Source organism: Patagioenas fasciata, chromosome 9 (assembly GCF_037038585.1).
Source record: "Patagioenas fasciata isolate bPatFas1 chromosome 9, bPatFas1.hap1, whole genome shotgun sequence".
Lineage (NCBI taxonomy): Eukaryota > Metazoa > Chordata > Aves > Columbiformes > Columbidae > Patagioenas > Patagioenas fasciata.
In genome coordinates, this window is record NC_092528.1 from 1,381,567 (window position 1) to 1,400,790 (window position 19,224).

At 52.0% G+C, this 19,224-nt stretch overlaps 2 protein-coding genes across 2 annotated transcripts; one reads left to right on the plus strand and one right to left on the minus strand.

Moving 5' to 3' along the window:
* Positions 1-416: 416 nt before the first annotated feature.
* LOC136105085 (olfactory receptor 14J1-like) lies at positions 417-11,746 on the plus strand. The gene is made up of 2 exons (XM_071812809.1): positions 417-979; positions 11,653-11,746. The coding sequence occupies exons 1-2, from the start codon at positions 417-419 to the stop codon at positions 11,744-11,746; spliced, it is 657 nt and encodes a 218-aa protein (XP_071668910.1).
* A 137-nt stretch (positions 11,747-11,883) lies between these two features.
* On the minus strand, positions 11,884-12,917 carry LOC136105088 (olfactory receptor 14J1-like). Its single transcript, XM_065844639.1, has one exon. It carries the CDS (start codon positions 12,853-12,855, stop codon positions 11,884-11,886), a length of 972 nt encoding a protein of 323 aa, XP_065700711.1. The 5' UTR covers positions 12,856-12,917.
* Between the last annotated feature and the right edge of the window lie 6,307 nt (positions 12,918-19,224).

Genomic DNA, 19,224 nt, shown 5'->3' on the forward strand with positions numbered 1-19,224 from the left:
TGTTCATTTTCTTCAGAGAAGTCTCCCCTAACTTGTCACTGTCTTTTCCTCCTTGCACAGGTCCTCATACCCACAGACAGCAAATATCCAACAGCAGCTCCATCACCCAGTTCCTCCTCCTGCCATTCACAGACACACGGGAGCTGCAGCTCTTGCACTTCTGGCTCTTCCTGGGCACCTACCTGGCTGCCCTCCTGGGCAACGGCCTCATCATCACCACCATAGCCTGGGAGCAGCACCTCCACAGCCCCATGTACTTCTTCCTCCTCAACCTCGCCCTCCTCTACCTGGGATCCATCTCCACCATTGTCCCCAAGTCCATGGCAAACTCCCTCTGGGACACCAGGGCCATCTCATACTCAGGATGTGCTGCACAGCTCTTTTCATTTGCCATCTTGATCACAGCAGAGTATTCCATGCTCACCATCATGTCCTACGACCGCTACGTTGCCATCTGCAAACCCCTGCACTACGGGACCCTCCTGGGCAGCAGAGCTTGTGTCCACATGGCAGCAGCTGCCTGGGCCACTGGGTTTCTCAGTGCTCTGCTGCACACGGCCAATACATTTTCACTGCCCCTGTGCAAGGGCAATGCCCTGGGCCAGTTCTTCTGTGAAATCCCCCAGATCCTCAAGCTCTCCTGCTCACACTCCTACCTCAGGGAAGTCTGGCTTATTGTGGTCAGCTCTTGTTTAGCATTTGTTTGTTTTATTTTCATTCTTTTCTCCTATGTGCAGATCTTCAGGGCCGTGCTGAGGATCCCCTCTGAGCAGGGACGGCACAAAGCCTTTTCCACCTGCCTCCCTCACCTGGCCGTGGTCTCCCTGTTTGTCACCACTGCCATGTTTGCCTACCTGAAGCCCCCCTCATTCTCCTCCCCATCCCTGGATCTGGTGGTGTCTGTTCTGTACTCGGTGGTGCCTCCAGCAGTGAACCCCCTCATCTACAGCATGAGGAACCAGGAGCTCAAGGATGCCCTGTGGAAACTGATGACGGGATTAATTCCTGAAGCAGCAAACTGCCCATCTCCTTCTGCATAGCAGTTTTAATGTAACTAATTTCAGGCCTGGCCTATCATCTCTATTTTTTGTTGTTGGTGGTGTTTCTATTGTGATAATGTTGTCATCTCCTTTCAAATTCTCTGTCTGCTGTTCTTTTATAACCACTGACTGTTCCCTTTGTGTATTTAAACAAATTAAAGAGCCCTGTAGTGACTCTTTTTCATGGGATCCTTTCTCCAAGACCTGTTTGGAGCTGCAGGGACAGTTCCTGTGCATGGGAGGAGGGGAAATGAGTCCAGCTTGGCAGCAGAGCCAGGGAGCACCAGCGCTTGTTCTTCCAGAGCTGTTCTGGTTCCACTGCCACACTCTCCTTCTCATCCCTTGTGTTGGTGCAAGGTCTGAGTGCTCTGGCAGCTTGGTCCACGTCCTGCTGTGTGTCAGTGCTGTGAGCGCAGGCAGGGACAGGCAATGGGCACTGCTGTGACAGAGCTGGCCTCACAACAGCCTTTCCAGATAGAAAGGTGATCTCCTATGGGTACAGCATGATGGTTTAGGTCTTCTTCCAAAGATTCTCTAAAGAATATGCATATGAAAGTGGCCATGTACAGCTGTACAGTGTATGTGTGCAGGGCTGGCACACAGCAGTATCCTCTCACAGCCAGGCCTCCTGCCAGAGACCTGCAGGAGCAGCAGAGCAGGGGCTGCGCTGTGCCCCTGTGCACTGGACACCCCTCAGAAGGAGCCACAGGGCATCATCATGGACTGGCCCCTCACAACCACCATTTCCAGCCCTGCGCTCTCACCAAAAGAGGCTGTTCTTCCCTCCATGGATGGACACTCAATGAGTGGTTCAGCAGTCCATGTTTGCTTTGGACAGATGAGATGTGAGTATGCACATCGTGTACGTGAGGTGACATGAACCCGAGTGAGCGCAAACACCATCAACTACTCCTTTCCATTCTGTGAAGGCCTGTGGAACACACGAGGTCTTGAGCTCATTTCATACTGGGAGGAACAACCTATGGGAAATCACCTGAATGCAGCACTGGGGTGTGTTTCCTTTGACTGAGGTCCCCGTGTCCATTCCTCATGATGTGGGACATCTCAGATGAGTCCAGAGCAGGTGACACAGCACAGGGGTGAGGTGTCTCCCATCCTTTGGGAGCGGCAACAGGAAGTCAGAAGGACACTGTGACTCCTGCTCTGTGTGTAAAAGGGACATACTCTGTCTGTGAGCATCCCTGAGTGCATAAGGAGCCCGTGAAACCAGTGGACACCTGACAGAACCCTGATATTTATGTCAAAAGTGCCATAGAAACCAGAATGGTTCTTGGGTCCTTAGAAAACACAGACCTCAAACCCATCTTCAAGAAGAGCAGGAGTAGGAACTGGGAGAATAACAGGCTGGCCACCCTACCTCCCTCCCTGGGAAGGGGATGGGACACGTCCTCCTGCAGCCGTTTCCAGGAATGTGAAGGACAAGGAAGGGACTGCTGAACCCAAATGGACAGGGGAAAGAAAGGCATGTTGTGTACAGGGTGTTTGCAAGGCTCAGCCATGGTCTCCTTCTGGCCAGAGTGGTGCTGATGGGGCTCAAGAAGTGGATGCTGGGTGGGAAGTTGGGTGAACCGTCAAGCCCAAATATCATCAGTGGTGCAAAGTCCTCCATGCAGCCAGTTACTGGTGTCATCTCTCAGTGACCAGCACTTGGGGAACACTGTTGAACATCTTTATTCTCCCCTCCTATGATGTAACCGAGTGAACTTTCAGTGCCTTTGAGGATGATGGAGTCCTTGAGCAACCTCACCTGGTTCACCCTGCCCTAAGCAGGAGAGTGAGACAAGATGAGTGAGGCAAGATGAGTGAGACAAGGGTTCTCTGTAAACCTGAGTTATTCTGTGATTTGACAGAATTTTTGCCTTGGAGAGGTTTCTGGAGAGGGAATAGGTAGAATAATAATAATAAAAATAAATAAATAAATGAAAAATAAGGCTGTAGAGGAGATCTAGAAGGTGTTAACATAAAAACAGCAGTTCCAGCGAGGAGTGCTTTTCACTCACAGTGTTAGTGGGAAATATATTTGACAAATTTGAACAAGGTGAGGAAGCGAGATGGGTGTCTGCAGCCTGTGGGAAGGAGGGGCAGGTATAGGACTGAGTAGAACACGCTTCAGTCTTCGGAGGTCCTGGGTGCTAAGGAGGAGGATGGATGAGTGTGGTATTTTGAGGTCAGTTGTGTTTCAGACACTCATAATCCAAACAGAATCCTGTGGCTGTGAACGGGACAGTGAGGTCAGTTCTGTCTCTGGAGGTGACAGCCCAGCAGCAGGGACATGGCTGGGAAAGAACCTCTGCCTAGGTGCCCACAGGCCCTACCCAGGAGATGGGTAGGAGATGCCTTAGAGATGTGTTACCATGTCCATCCCACCTGAGAACATGACGGGACAGCAGCAGGAACATGGTCGTGTCTGTCAGAGAAGCTGAGCGGCCCGTAGCAGTCATGGGATTTAGAAAATCATGGTGAGGTCAGGTAAAAGACCACAAGAAGCCTAATGGGTTGGGTTCCCTGCATGAAGGGCAGTTTCTGAAGCGGCTGAGCTTTCCATGGTATTTGGAAAAAGCAGAAGAGAGAAAAAAAAAAATGCAAAGTGCAATTTGGAAGGTGAGGATTGGATATGAGGAGTAAGAAATGTCAGTGGAAGGGCAGTGCTGCGGTGCAAGAGGTCACCCAGAGGGAGTTGGATCAGCCCATGGTTTGTGTTCCAAGAGCAGCCAGTGAGGGTGCAGACACAGCAGTGAAGGTGCAGAAATGCTGGGGTGAGAGCAGGTGGGGAAGCGAGATGGGTGTCTGCAGCCTGCAGGGAAAGAGGGGCAGGGGTAGGACCGTGTAGAACAGCCTGTGGTGGAGATGGCAAAGGGTGCTGGCAAGGCTGGAAGGGACCCACAGAACCCAGGTGTCTGTCCCCTTGGCCATGGCAGTTGTCTCTGCCACTGAGGCCCAGGAGAAGCCATGTTGTCCTCATGGCACTGGGGCCTCGGTGCCTCCTTGCAGCCCCATGGGGAAGCTGGAAGTTGTTGTCCCAGTGTTGTCCTTCCCTGGGCCTTGCACACCCACATCCCATGGTCCCAGGAAGAGCCCTGAGCCGTGTGTGAGGGACAGGATCCCCCTTCCCATTGCCTGAAGGTCATGGCTTCTCCTTTCTGCTTCAGAAAGCAATCCAAGGGGTTTCTCAGCATCAGAGCTGAAGAAAAGACTAAAAGGAGACCTCATGGTGGCTACAGCTTCCTCACAAGGGGAGAAGGAAGGGAAGGTACTGATCTCTTCTCTGTGGTGACCAATGACAGAACCCAAGGGAATGGAAGAAAGATGTGCCAGGGGAGGGTCACTTGGACATGAGGAAAAGGTTCTTCACCCAGAGGTGCTGGACACTGAACTGGCTCCCAGGGAGGTGTCACAGCCCCAACCTGACCGTGTTCAAGAAGAGACTGGACAATGTCCTCAGACACACGGGGTGACCTGTGGGGTGTCCTTTGCAGGGACAGGAGTTGGATTCAATGATCCTTGTGGGTCCCTTCCAACTCAGGACATTCTACAATTCTATGAAATACTAGGTCAAAAGTCCATGTTTTCATTGTACAGATGAGTTGTAACCATACACATCATGTGCATGTCCAATGTGTGCACATGGTGAGATGAGCCCAAGGGAGCACAAATGAACCTTGGGGTGCCATAAAGGTCAGTGGGACAGAGATGATGTTCAGGGGTCTCTTCCAACCTGCAGTATTGTAGGATTCCATGAATCTTTTCCTTGGAGAGCTCTATCAAGAGACATATATAATGCCCCAGAGTAAATACAGCAGCTCCTCTGAGGAACGTTTCTGCACTCAAACCCTTGATAGGAAATCTGTTGGATACATTTGATGAAAGCAGCTCAGTTCTATCTGCTCACACACTGGACCACAAGGAGGGTGATGGCTGGGTACGATGCCATGTGGTCACTTGTGTCTCAGGAGCTCATGGTCCAGTAGGAAGCCAATGGCTGTGCAGGGCACTGTGAGGTCACTTCTGCCTCTGCAGGGGATAGGCCAACAGCAGGAACATGGCTGGGAAAGGACTGTGAGGTCACACATACCAGACGAGCAATCGGGTCCAATCAGCATGGCTTTGTGAAAGGCAGGTCCTGCTTGACCACCCTGATCTCCTTCTATGACAAGGTGACCGGCTGAGCAGATGAGGGAAAGTCTGTCGTGGGGAGTGAATCCGCCACAAAGGCTGTGGGTGTTGTGTCCTTAGACTGCAGTAAAGCCTTTGACACTGTATCCCACAGCATCTCCTGGAGAAGCTGCAGCTCATGGCCTGGATGGTGTATCTGTGATGGGTAAAGAACTGGCTGGAGGGCCGGGCCCAAAGAGTTGTGGTGAACGGAGCGAAATCCACTTGGCCTCCAGTCCCAAGTGGTGTCCCCAGGGCTCAGTATTTGGCTCAGTTCTATTTAACCTTTATCAATAATCTTGATGAGGGGATATAGTGCAGCGTCAGTAAGTTTGCAAATGACACCAGGTTGGGTGGGAGTGTTGATTTGCTGGTGGGTGGGAAGGCCACACAGAGAGATCTGGACCAGCTGGATTGTTGTGCTGAGGCCAATTGCCTGAGGGCACTGGGTCCTGGATAGGGTCACAACAACCCCAGGCAGCGCTACTAGGCTTGGGGAAGAGAGGCTGGAAAACTGCCTGATAGAAAGGGATCTGGGGGTGTTGATCAACAGCGGCTGAACATGAACCTGCATGTGCCCAGGTGGCCAAAAAGGCCACCAGCATCCTGCCTTGTATCACTAAGGGGAGACCTCGCTGTCCACAACTGCCTGAAGGGAGGTTGGAATACGGAGGGTGTTGGTCTCTTCTATGAAGTAGCAAGTGACTGGACAAGAGGAAATGGCCTCAAATTGTGCCAGGGGAGGTTTAGATTGGATATTAGGAAAAAATTCTTCCTGGAAAGGGTTGTCAGGCAATGGAACAGTCTGCCCAGGGCAGTGGTGGAGTTGCCATACCTGGAAGGGTTTAAAAGGTGTTTAGATGAGGTTCTTAGGGACATGGTTTAGTGCTAGATTTATTTTATGGTTGGACTCAATTATACTGAGAGTCTCTTTGAACTGAAATAGTGCTATGATTCTCTGTTACCAACTGGAAAATTCTTCTATCTCTTCTTCAAAGTGCTCTTCACACACCTGCCTCTTTACCTATAGTCCTGAAACTTCTCTAAATAAGCACACAATCTTGAATAGCAGATGTAAATGATGAAAGCACCATGGCTCTATCAGTCTGGTCTGATCCCTGCCAGTCCCAGGCAAACACCTCAGGTACATGGGGGCCTCTCGAGGTTTGCACTGGGTGCTTATAGTGAGACCATGGAGCTCAGCCCGAAAACCTGAGAACTCCCCTCAAAACTGAAAAACAAAACCAACAACAACAAAAAGAACAAAAAGCCCCACACTCTTTTTTTCATCAGATTAAATAATTCAATATTTCCATTAAAATATCCATGGAAGTTCTGTTCTGTCAAACTATGAATTTTCAGAATGTGTATGAACTGTGGGAGATGAAACATTGACCTTTCCCTGTGCTTGCATTACCAGAATTCTGTCCATCACAATGTGTATTTAATCCCCTGAACATCCAGGAGTTTCTCCCTGTCCTTATCCAGCTCACCATGTCTGAACTCATCTCTTCAGAAGCCTGTCTGGACATTTGCACTTTCCATGGCTCCCCAGAGGTTCTTCACCTCTCACTCTTTGCTCATTCAGAGCCTCTCAGCTCTCACTCTGCTTTGAGCTTCAGGCAGGTAAAGTCTTTCAGAAGTTGCTCTCATAGGCAACTCTTCAATTAGGGCAATGGACCTCGCTGGAAACTGCTTAATTTAACCATAGAACTGAGAAACATCATTAATTTCTATTGTGTTTTCTTTTTTTTTTTTTCTCCTTTTTTGTTTCCTCTAATTAAAAATTCCCCGGTGCCTGTTTACATCCAGTCCTCTAAGGAAACATGAAGTGATTCCTGCGAAGAAGCTGTAACAATTAGTGAAAACTTCAGTGCAGAATCTGATGTAAAGAAATGTGCTGTAAATCCCAGGGGCCAATGAGCAGAACAGGGAGTCTGGGGAGCTGATTGTAGATTTCCTGCTATCAATTTGAGTAGAGAAACATTCTTCTCAGGAACTGCTCTGTTTATTTGACAGCTTTTAGGTCTCCTCCTCTGCCTATATTTTTTTTTTCTTGTTCCTCCACCTATTCCTTCTCCCAAAACCTTTCCAAGGGAAAGATTCCTTGAATCACAGAGTAACTCAGGTTGAACATCATCTTGTCTCAGTGTGCTGCTCAAGGCAGGGTGAACCAGGTGAGGTTGTCCAAGGCCTCTGCCCAGCTTTGCACCATCCACAAAGGAGCTGAAGGTTCACTGCGTCACATCATACAGGGGAGAATAAAGACGTTCAACAGTGTTGGCCCAAGTGCTGGTCCCTGAGGGATTCCACTGGTAACTGGCTGCAGGGGGCACTTTGTACCACTGGTGACATTTGGATTCTATGGGGGACTACAGATGCTATATAAAACGCCATATAAAAGGATGTGCTCATGTTTTTGTGACAGTAGTGTGTTGAAAAATTAAAATGTCTTGAGTTTGCCGGTTTGAGAGTTGGAGTGTTCAGCTGGAGAAGAGAGGCTCCTGGGAGACCTTATTGCAGCCTTTCTGGACTGAAAAGGGGTCGATAAGAACGATGGGGACAGACTTTTGAGCAGGGCCTGTTGCGATAGGACAAAGGGCGATGGTTTAAACTAGAAGAGGGGAGAGTCAGGGAATGAAATGAGAAGAGATGTTTTACACTGAGGGTGGTAAAACACTGGGACAGGTTTCCCAGAGAGATGGTGGATGAACCATCCCTGGAGACATCCCAGGCCAGGCTGGACGGGGCTCTGAGCAACCTGAGCTGGTGAAGATGTCCCTGATCACCGAAGGGAGTTGGACCACATGGGCTGTGAATGTCACTTCCAACTCAAACTACTTTGTGATTCTAGGATTCAGTGGCAGGAAAGACTGGATGCATCAATGCTTGATAACCAGAAAAGGTCTTGTCTGGCAGCTTCACCCAGCAGCTCTCCCCACCCGAGTGGAGAGCTGACCCACTTCTGTACAACCAACCCTGCCCCTGCCCCACAGTGCCCAGAGAATGCTGCCCAGGGCCCCCAGGATGGGGATGCTGTGAAGGGGATCCCCCATCAGAAAGTCAGGGAGAGTTGCAGGGCACAAAGATGATGAAGGGAGTGGAGCATGTCCCATGTGAGGAGGTGATTCTGGTGCCATTTTGAGCCCTGAGGTGATTCTGGCACCACTATTTTGAGTCAGTTTGGGGGTCACTCCCTTGTTCTCCTCTCTGCCCTGGGGAGACCACACCTGGAATATTGTGTCCAGTTGTGGCTCCTCAGCTCCAGAAGGACAGGGAACTGCTGGAGAGAGTCCAGTGCAGCCACCAAGATGCTGGAGGGAGTGGAGCATCTCCCGTGTGAGGAAAGGCTGAGGGAGCTGGGGCTCGGGAGCTGGGGCTCTGGAGCTGGAGAAGAGGAGACTGAGGGCTGACTCATTCCTGGGGATCAATAAGGAAAGGGGCAGTGTCAGGAGGATGGAGCCAGGCTCTTCTGGGTGACAACCAGTGACAGGACAATGGGCAATGGGTGCAAACGCAAACTGGAACACAGGAAGTTCCACTGAGAAAGGAGAAGAAACTTGTTCCTGGTGAGGGTGGCAGAGCCTGGCCCAGGCTGCCCAGGGAGGTTGTGGAGTCTCCTTCTCTGCAGACATTCAAACCCGCCTGGACACCTTCCTGTGGAACCTCAGCTGGGTGTTCCTGCTCCATGGGGGGATTGCACTGGATGAGCTTTCCAGGGCCCTTCCAACCCCTCACATTCTGGGATTCTGGGATTAGTGAGGGGTTACTGGGAACACTGGTGGGGTTGCTGGAATCACTGGGGGGTTGCTGGGATGGTTACTGGCAACACTAAGAGGATTTGTAGAGGATTTGTATTGGGAACACTGGGAGGTTTACTGGGAGCACTGGGAGGTTTTCTGGGAACACTGTGGGTTTTCTTGCAGGCTTACTGGGAACAATGGGGGTTGCTGGGATCACTGGAGAGGTTAGTGAGGGGTTCCTGGGAGCACTGGGAGGGTTACTGGGAACATTGGGGGTTGCTGGGAGTATAGTGGGAGCACTAGGTGGTTACTGGGAGCACTGGGGGGGGTTTGCTGGGAGCACTGGTAGAGTTATTGGGAATGTTATGGGAACACTAGAGGGATTAGTAGGAGTTTATTGGGATCACTGAGAGGGCTACTGGGAGCAATGGGGGTTGTTGGGTGGTTACTGGCAGCACTGGGAGGGTTACTGGGAACACTAGGAGGATTAGTGCAGGGTTATTGGGATGACTGGGAGGGGTACTGGGAACACTCAAAGTATTAGTGGGGGGTCACTTGAAACACTGTGAGGGCTACTAGGAGCCCTGTGGGGCCTTGCTGGGAACACTGAGGGGGTTGCTGGGGGCACTGGGAGGGTTACTGGGAACACTGGGGTTTGCTGGGGAGTTACTGGGAGCAGTAGGTGGTTACTGGGAGCACTGGTAAGGTTACAGGGAGGGTTACTGGGAACACCAGGAGAACTAGAGGGTGGTTTCTGGGACTAGTGGGAGGGTTACTGGGAGCACTGGGGGTTTACTGGGAGTTCTTGCAGGATTACTGGGAACAATGGGGGTTTCTGGGAGCACGGGGTGAGTTACTGGGAACACAGGCAGTTGGTGGGGCCTTACTGGGAGCACTAGGTTGTTACTGGGAGCACTGTGGGGGCTTGATGGGAGCACTGGGTGGGTTATTGGGAGCATTTGGGTTCATTGGCAGTTATTGGAGGATTACTGGGAAAGATATTGGGAGCACTGGGGGGTTGCTGGGAGTTATTGAAGGATTAGTGGGAACAATGGGGGTTGCTGGGAGCACTGGAGGGGTTTTTGGGGGGTTACTGGGAGCACTGGGACTGGTTACTGGGAACAGTCGGAGTTGCTGAGGGCTGACATGAAAGCAGTAGGTGGTTACTGGGATCAGTGGGAGGGCTAGCGGGGAATTACTGGGAGCAATGAGGGGTTCCTGGGGTTCACTGCGAGCACTGGGGGGGCTGGTGGGAGCACTGGGACTTTTAATGGGAGGATTACTGGAAACAGTAGGATGGTTAGTGGGGGGTTAATGGGAACACTACATGGTTACTGGGAGCACTGTGGGGGCTTGCTGAACATTCCCTCTGTCACATCATTCAGGGGCCCAGGCTTGGGGCCGTGACACCTCCCTGGGAGCCTGTTCAGTGTCCAGCACCTCTGGGTGAAGAACCTTTTCCTCATGTCCCACTGACCCTCCCTGGCACATCTTCTGCCATTCCCTGGGTTCTGTCACTGTCACAGAGCAGAGCTCAGCCCTGCCCCTCCTGCTCCTGCTGAGGAACCTGCAGCCCCATGAGCTCTGCCCTCAGTCTGCTCTGCTCCAGCTGAACAAACCCAGGGACTTCAGCCGCTCGTCATACGGCATCCCCTCCAAACCCTTCACCGAATTTGTAGCCTCTTCTGGACACTCTCCAGTAGCTTTATCTCCTTTTCTCCTCTGTCCCCAGCCCTGCACACAGTGAAGGCTGCAGGTGAGACCGCCCCAGTGCAGAGCAGAGCGGGACAATCCCCTCCCTGCCCGGCTGGCCGTGCTGTGCTGGATGCACCAGGGCACGGGTCCCTCTTGGCTCCAGGGACACTGATGGCTCTTGTTCAATTTCCTGTTGACCAGAACTCCCAGATCCCTCTCTGCAGAGCTGCTCTCCAGCATCTTGTTCCACAGTCTGTATGGACAGACAGGGTTGACGTGTCCCAGGTACAAAATGGCATGAGGAATACCTGACAGCATTGGGGCTCACTTGGGTTCATCTCACCTCATGTACATGATGTTCATGCTCACATCTCATCTGTACAAGGCACACATAGATTTCTGACCTACTCATTTAGGGTCTTTCCAAGGAGGGAAAAAGAACCGCTCTGAACTGGGGCGAGAGGTCTGGGCTGGAAGTGAAGGTTGTGACGGATTAGTCCATGATGATTGGGGCAGATTCCATGAGTGTCCAGCACCCACAAGCACAGCCCAGCCCCTGCTCTGCTGGTCCTGCAGGTCTCTGGCAGGAGGCCTGGCTGTGAGAGGACACTGCTGTGTGCCAGCCCTGCACACACACACTGTTCAGCTGTACAATGGTGTTTCATATGTGGGTCACTTTCTTGGGCATGTTCTTGAGAGAACCTTTGTAAGAAGAAATAAACCCTCTGTCCCTGCCCATTAGAGATCATCTTTCTATCTGGAAAGGCTGTTGTGAGCCCAGCTCCGTCACAGCAGTGCCCATTGCCTGTCCCTGCCTGCGCTCACAGCACTGACACACAGCAGGACGGGGACCAAGCTGCCAGAGCACTCAGGCCTTGCACCAACACAAGGGATGAGAAGGAGAGTGTGGGAGTGGAACCAGAACAGCTCTGGAAGAACAAGCGCTGCTGCTCCCTGGCAGTGCTGCCATGATGGACTCCTTTCCTCTCCACCCACCGCAGGAACTGTCCCTGCAGCTCCAAACAGGACTTGGTGAAAGGATCTCAGGAAAAAATAGATACTGCAAGGCCTTTTAATTTGTTGAAACACCCATAGAGCACAACTTCTCATTCACACAGCCCCTCAGTAAGCAAAGAAGACAGTGAATTGGAAAGGGGATGACAATATTACCACATGTGAAAAACCACAAGCAGCAACAAAAAATACAGAAGGCAGGACGGGCCTACAACAATTTACACTATAACTGTTATGCAGAAGATGATGGGCAGTTTATAGCTATAAGGAAATAATCCAGTCATCAGATTCCTCAGGGCATCCTTGAGCTCCGTGTTCCTCATGCTGTAGATGAGGGGGTTCACTGCTGGAGGCACCACTGAGTACAGAACAGACACCACCAGATCCAGGGATGGGGAAAAGATGGAGGGGGGCTTCAGGTAGGCAAACATGGCAGTGCTGACAAACAGGCAGACCACAGCCAAGTGAGGGAGGCAGGTGGAAAAGGCTTTGTGCCGTCCCTGCTCAGAGGGGATCCTCAGCACGGCCCTGAAGGTCTGCACATAGGACACCACAATGAACACAAAACACATAAAAGCTAAACAGGAACTCACTGCAAGTAGTCCAAGTTCCCTTAGATAGGAGTGTAAGCAGGAGAACTTGAGGATCTGGGGGATTTCACAGAAGAAGTGGTCCAGGGCATTGCCCTTGCACAGGGGCAGTGAAAATGTATTGGCCGTGTGCAGCAGAGCATTGAGAAACCCAGTGGCCCAGGCAGCTGCTGCCATGTGGACACAAGCTCTGCTGCCCAGGAGGGTCCCGTAGTGCAGGGGTTTGCAGATGGCAACGTAGCGGTCGTAGGACATGATGGTGAGAAGTGAATATTCTGCTGTAACACAGAACAAGAAAAAAAAGAGCTGGGTAGCACATCCAGGGTAGGAGATGGCCCTGGTGTCCCAAACGGAATTGGCCATGGACTTGGGGACAACGCTGGAGATGGAGCCCAGGTCGAGGAGGGCGAGGTTGAGCAGGAAGAAGTACATGGGGGTGTGGAGATGCTGGTCCCAGGCTATGGTGGTGATGATGAGGCCGTTGCCCAGGAGGGCAGCCAGGTAGATGCCCAGGAAGAGCCAGAAGTGCAAGAGCTGCAGCTCCCGTGTGTCTGTGAACGGCAGGAGGAGGAACTGGGTGATGGAGCTGCTGTTGGACATTTGCTGCCTGTGGGCATGAGGAACTGCGAAAGGAGGAAAGACAGTTTTGTGTTAGGGGCAACTTCTCTGTGGAAAATAAACGTGCTGTTTCTCATGGAAAACCTCTTCCCTGATGGAAGGATGTTTCAGCCAATTCTGTTTCTATAAATTGAAAAAAAAACAGTTAATCACAGCTTAACATAAAGCTTGGGCATCTAGATTCCATGAACACACTTCTGGGGCAAGACTCCTGAGTTACTGTCAGATGAAAAATTGACCCACACTTGCACCCCAACCCCAGAGAGCAAGAGCTCCAGGGACAGGTGGAGAAACAGGGAAGAACACTGCAGTGCTACCAGAAAATAGAGCAAGGACAAAGAGGCAGATGAGCATGCTGTGGAACCTTCTCCTTACCCGGCTGTGCTGCTGCCGCTCACATAATGACACTGTAGAGCAAGTACTTTTAGCACCTCTTTTGTGTACCACGTTCCAGGAACCTTTCACGTGGAGGTCCAGCTGCTGAGGTGGAGACTCAGGACCTGGACCCCACGGCTTTGGGGCAGAGGCTCTGCTGGGGAGGAGAGGAGACCAGGGGTTGCACTGGGAAATGTGTCTGCACTGCAGGGGATGGCAGGGGGGTCCTGAATCCCCTCCCCAGCATTTCTGGTCCATCTCCCTCTCCCTGCCCATACCTGTGCTGCCTGCAGCTGTGACTCTGTCCCTGGGTCTGCTCCCTGTCAGTGTCACAGACCCCGTCCCACTGCTGTATGCTCAGCTCTGTCCTGCTCACACCTCCTGGCACTGCCCAGGGGCAGCTCTGTGTGTGCAGGGGCTCAGGAGCAGCTCAGACAAGTCCTAACGAGAACTGGGGTCTCAGTGTCTTCTCCAAGGAGAGAAATAAATCCCCATCTCCCACTGCACACCCAGACAACCAAGAGCGGAAAACTGAAAGCACAGACTCACTCCCTTGCAGCTGTTCCTGTCTTGATGTCCTTGTTCAGAAGGAGCCTCTGCCATGTCTGTGTGGGTGATCTGGAGCTCTGAGCAGCCCTGACCCACACAGCACCCTTCAACCCCACAAGCTCCTTGCCTACCCTGCCGGGGGTCGCTCCTTCTACCCACAGCTGCTGCCACGGGATCTCCCCGGGCAGGCTGAGCGCTGACCCTGGCAGGCGGCAGAGTCCCGGCCCCAGCACAGCCCTGGGGTGCAGGGACCCTGCTCTGCAGGACAGCCCTGGGCACACCTGGGTGCTCACCCGGCTTCACAGCTGTTCCACATTGCCTCACAAGAGCCCCCTCCTTACAGATCCCACCAGCTGTGCCTGTACCAGTTTTAGGAGATGCCTCCAGGAGCTACAGCTCCGTTGCCCTGCACCCAGAGACTTACCATGGCAAGGGCTGCAAAGGCTTCTCCTCCAGTGAGCTCTCAGTCATCCTCCCAATCCTGACCACCTTTAATCTCTCTCTGCCTTGCTCGTCTCCCTGAGATCCCCAGGCAGAGCCCTCAGCCCTGCTGCGCTGTGCAGAGGAGCTGCTCCTGGGCAGAGCTGTCTCTCTGCAGCGCTGCCGCTTGCCAGGAGCTCCCTCTGTCCCAGGAGTCCAGCCCAACCCAGCAGCACAGGAACAGCCCAAGGCGCTTTAATGACCCCTCAGGTGGGTTTGGTGCTGAGTCCATGATCCTCAGGCCCTGGAGGAAGATGATGAAACCTCTCAAGAAGTCAAACTCAGATCTAAGCTTCAAAGTTTCTTGTAATGTTAATGGGTGCCACTGAGGGACACAACTGAGAAAGCATCCCCACGGTCAGTTACAGAAGAAAACTGGAGGCAGTGATAACAGATCAGGAAGAGCAAAGTAAAGATGGCTCTGATGCTGAGTAAACCTGAATGTGTTTCATTAATCAAAGGGCCAAGCCCTGACTTCGTACCATGGGAAGTCAGATCCTCTCCCTCCCACGTTGCCCAGGCCCCTTCCTGGGACAGTGTGATGTGGGGCTGTGCAAGGCCAAGGGCAGGACTATGGTCCCACAGCTCCCAGGCTCCTGTCTGGGACAAGGAGGCCATGAGGCCCCTGTGCTGGAAGGACAAGGTGTCTCCTCACAGGCATCAGAGGTGCAGACAACAGCCATAGCCAAGGGGAGAAGGAGCTCAAGTCTGCTGGGGCTTTCAGCCTCCTTTACATCCCTTGATCATCTCCAGGACAGCCTGTCCTGTGCTGTGGCATCCCCTGCACCTCTTTCCCTGCAGGCTGGAGACATCCCCCCTGCTGCCCCACCTTGCTCTTGTCTGAGCATCTTCCTTCCTTTGCTGAGATCTCTGCATCCTCCCCAGCTGTTCCTTGAAGCACAAAGCCTTGGGCTGATGCAGACTCCCTCTGCTGACCTGCTCCACCACAGCACTGCCCTTCCAGTCACATTCCTTCCTGCTCATATCCAGCCTGGACCTTCCCAGCTGCACTTTGGGCCATTATTTCTTTCTCATGCTCTTTCCCACTACGAAGAAAACCTCCACCACCTCTGAAACCACTCTTCAAGCTACTCCTACAGTGCTGCAGCCTCACCAGCACTACTGGCCCAAAGCAGCCCAGGTCCCTCAGCATCCCACACCATGTGCACAAGGTGCTGAACCTGCCTTGGCAGAGCCCTGCACTCTCCAGTTCCTCCCTGCTTCTCCAAACTGGGAAGCCGCACACTGGCACACCCCCGTGTGTGTGGGGTCACACCAGTGCTGAACCGAATGGGATGAGAACTGCAGGTGTCTGGGTCCCCACGCTCCTCCTCATGCAGCCCCGTGTGCAGCTGCCTTGTTCATGGTGAGCGTGCACCACGGGCTGGTGTGGGGACCTTGGAGTGCCCAGGCCCTTCTCCTCAGGGTCACTGCTCAGCGTGTTGTGTCCTTCTCTGTCCTGATGGACGGGGTTATTTTCCCACCCTGGTACATCACAGCTTATTTTTCCATGTACAAAGGAATAGTTTTCTGTTGGGCATATCATAGATTTTCTCAAGGTCTGGACTCTCCCTTGACTGAAGCTCCATTTGCTCAGCTTTTAATGTTTGTACACAGGTGGTTTATCCTGATAAGGGTGTCTCTCACATCTTAACAGCATGAGGAGTTACAGGACACTACAAATACCACCTCCTAGAGAAACTCTGGGGGCTTGGGTGTCTGGTGTTCATAATGGCAGCGGTCTGGAGTCAAAGGGATAGTTTCTCTTCATGTGGGAGAGCAGCAGAAATGTGTGGAGCTCTGCCTGGGGACAGACAATGTCAGCTGAAGGGTGAGGAGTCAGCCTGAGCGGGCAGAACAACATGGGCAGGGTTGTGGCTACTGGACCTCAAGTACAGGCTCACTGATCAGGAAGAGGAATTAGATGAGGCCTCCTTCAGACAAATGAAAGAAGCCTCATGTTTCCAGGGCAGTGTCCTCATGGCTGACCTAAGATATCCCAATATCTGCAAGGTACCAGCCATCCAGGAGGGGCTGGAGCTCATTGACAACATCTTCTTGACATGGGTGACTGAGGAGTCAGTCACGTGAGGTGCCCTGTGGGACTTCACACTTACAAACCAGAAAGAGTTGGTCAGGATGGAACAGTCAGGGTTGGGACAGTGGAGCTGAGGCTCCTGGGAGATGATAACAAGGCAAAGAGCAGGATTTCAGGAGAGCAAGCTTTGGCCTGCTGAGGGACCTGCTTGGGTCCTATGGGATATGACCTTGGTGTCTGCAGTTCTTTTCTCTCACTTTTCCTCCCTCCTCTCTCCCACCTGCTGTTGTGCAGTGTTTTTTACCCTTTCTCAAATACAATATCCCAGAGGTGCTGCCAGCATCACTGAGTGGCTCAGATTTGGCAAGGAGTGGGTCCATTTGGAGCCAGCTGAAATCGACTCTGTCTGACGTTGGTCAAACTCCTGTTGTCTTCTCAGAGAGGTGACAACTGTACCACAACCACACCCACCCCCCATTCCAAGATTTTGCCATAAACCCAGCACAGGGTGACAGTGCGTTGGATGTTACAAAATAATTGATTGTGAAGAAGAAATTGTAAAGATCTTCTTTCAGCAACGCATGAAAGTCTCCAGTCAATGAGCAGGTTCCTATGGGGCACTGTAATTGCCGTGACAGTCACTGGCCAGGCAAAGCTGCAGGTGCCAACAGTCCAAAGGATCTTGAGCCAAATGCTTAAGAGAGCTGCCTGATGGGCCATCAAGGGTGATGCTCACCTGGATCTGGTACCAACGAAGCAGGAAGAGATGGTGAGGGATGTGAACATGAGTGTCCACCTTGGCTGTTGTGACCAGGAAACAGTGGGGTCCCAGGCACCAGAGGGGAGGGAGGAAGGCCAGCAGCAGAGCACAGGCTGGTGGGCTCCAGAGGAGAAGACTTTGACATACTAGGGGATGGCAGGTAGAGCTGGTGATGTGGTAAAGTCATGGAGGGTGAAGGAGCTCAGGAAATCTGATCAGCCTTATAGGACAGGCTGCTCCAAGCACAAGAATGATCCCTCCGAGTACACATAAAAAGAAGCATTTATCTTGTGAGGCTGCTTCTCTGAACTGATGGAGCTGCAGAGCAAAAGGGCAGCACACAGGAGGTGGAAGCAGGGGAAGCTGCAAAGGAGGAATTTAGAAACCTTGGCCACGGATGCAGAGATGATTCCAAAGTTGCCCTGGACTTGATACCTAAAGGGGAGGCTGAGGGCAGCAAGATGAGCTGATACAGCTTCCTTACAAAAAAAAAAAAAAAGGAATAGACAGGGAGAACATGGGCTTGCTGCTGAACTTTATAGGGGCAGAATCAGACAGGACTGAGGTTCTTCATGGCTTCTTTGCCTCCATCTTCACCAGCAAGGTCTCCTGGGACTTTGTTCCTGAAGGCAGGAGTCTGGAGAACACCCAGCGGTGGATGGGGCTCAAGTCAGGGGTGACCTGAGCAAACTCAGACACCATTACAGAACAGGAGATGAGTCACATGAACAGCTCCCTGAACACAAGTATCACTGTGCTGTGGCATCTGAGATTCCCAGGAACACCCACCTCTTGGTACAGAGGAGTGTGACTCCTCTTGAGGTGTCCTGGCCTGTCTCCTCGGTCAAGTGATCCTTTAGGCACCCACTTCTCTGACACATTCAGTCGTTCTCAGGAGATTCTCTAGATCAATATTCATTGGAGATTGTTGATACCAGCTGTTGTGGAAATAAGGGTTTTGGGAGGGTGATGGAAATATTAGAGATTTGGTTTTATTACTCTTTATTATGGAAATGCTCACTGTTTGGCTACAATTCTGAAATCTCTGAAATCATCCACACCAGACCTGAAGCCTTTAGGAAAGTGCTGCAGAGAGCATTGTCTTGAAAGGGCGTTTTGGATGTTACTGAGCCCTCTGCTGCCACGATCCTGAACTGCAGGTACTGAAAGAATGAACAAACCCGTCATGACCTGAAGGGCAGAAACAAACCCCAAGTTTCTGAGGGTGTTTGGGACCCCACGAAGGACCATTGCTGACACAAGCAGTCCCTGTCCCTGGAGACAACGGTCAGCAGTCGTAAAGGTGATGTGGAGGTGGCTCTGGTGCCACGTCAGCCCTTGACGTTTGTTCATCACCAGAATGGCCAAGCCCTGACCCCAGTACCAGACAAAGGAGACCCTTTCAGTCAAAGGTTTCTCAGGCTCTGCCTGTGGTCACTGTGAGTGTTTTGTGTTTTGGGGGTGGGTTTGGTGCCACGTGCTGTTGCTTTAACCACAAGGCTCTGGTTTTCTGAGGACTTGGCAATGCCTGTGAGGTCCCCCAAACCCACTCAACTTCTTTCATACACCTGGCAATGGTCACCAATCACCTGAGCTGTCCCAGTCCCAAACTTGCTTGAATCCTCTATTTGGATCCATACCCATCCCTCCAGGAGGTCCATGCATCCACCAGGTTCATGGATGATTCCTGAGGTCCATCCAAGTGTGGGCAGTGTAAGAGAGGAGCAGAGCAGGGTCAGCTCATGGGCCATGACTGAGCACAAACACCCGAGCAACAGCCATTCCCCATCTCCCAGGCATAGCCAAGGCCACAGCATGCAGATGGCACTGCCATATATCCTTAGTCCAAAAAAGCCTGCCTTCTTTCCAAAATCAACAACAATCTTTCTACTATTCCTCTTCGACACCCAGATATCAGCCACATTCGTCTTGTGGCTCAGACATGGTTGTAAGGATTTGCTGAAGTCATCAGCCATCACCGTTTTCTACCCCACATCTCCTGACCCTCTCCCACATCACACATGGCCGGTCACTGTTGCTCAGGGTTTCGCACTCTACAGAAGAGGCCTTGAGCTTCTTGGCTCTTCCTGGTGCTTGTTATAATCTTCCTCACTCCCTCCAGATCTCACGGTGAGATTTCTTGTTCATG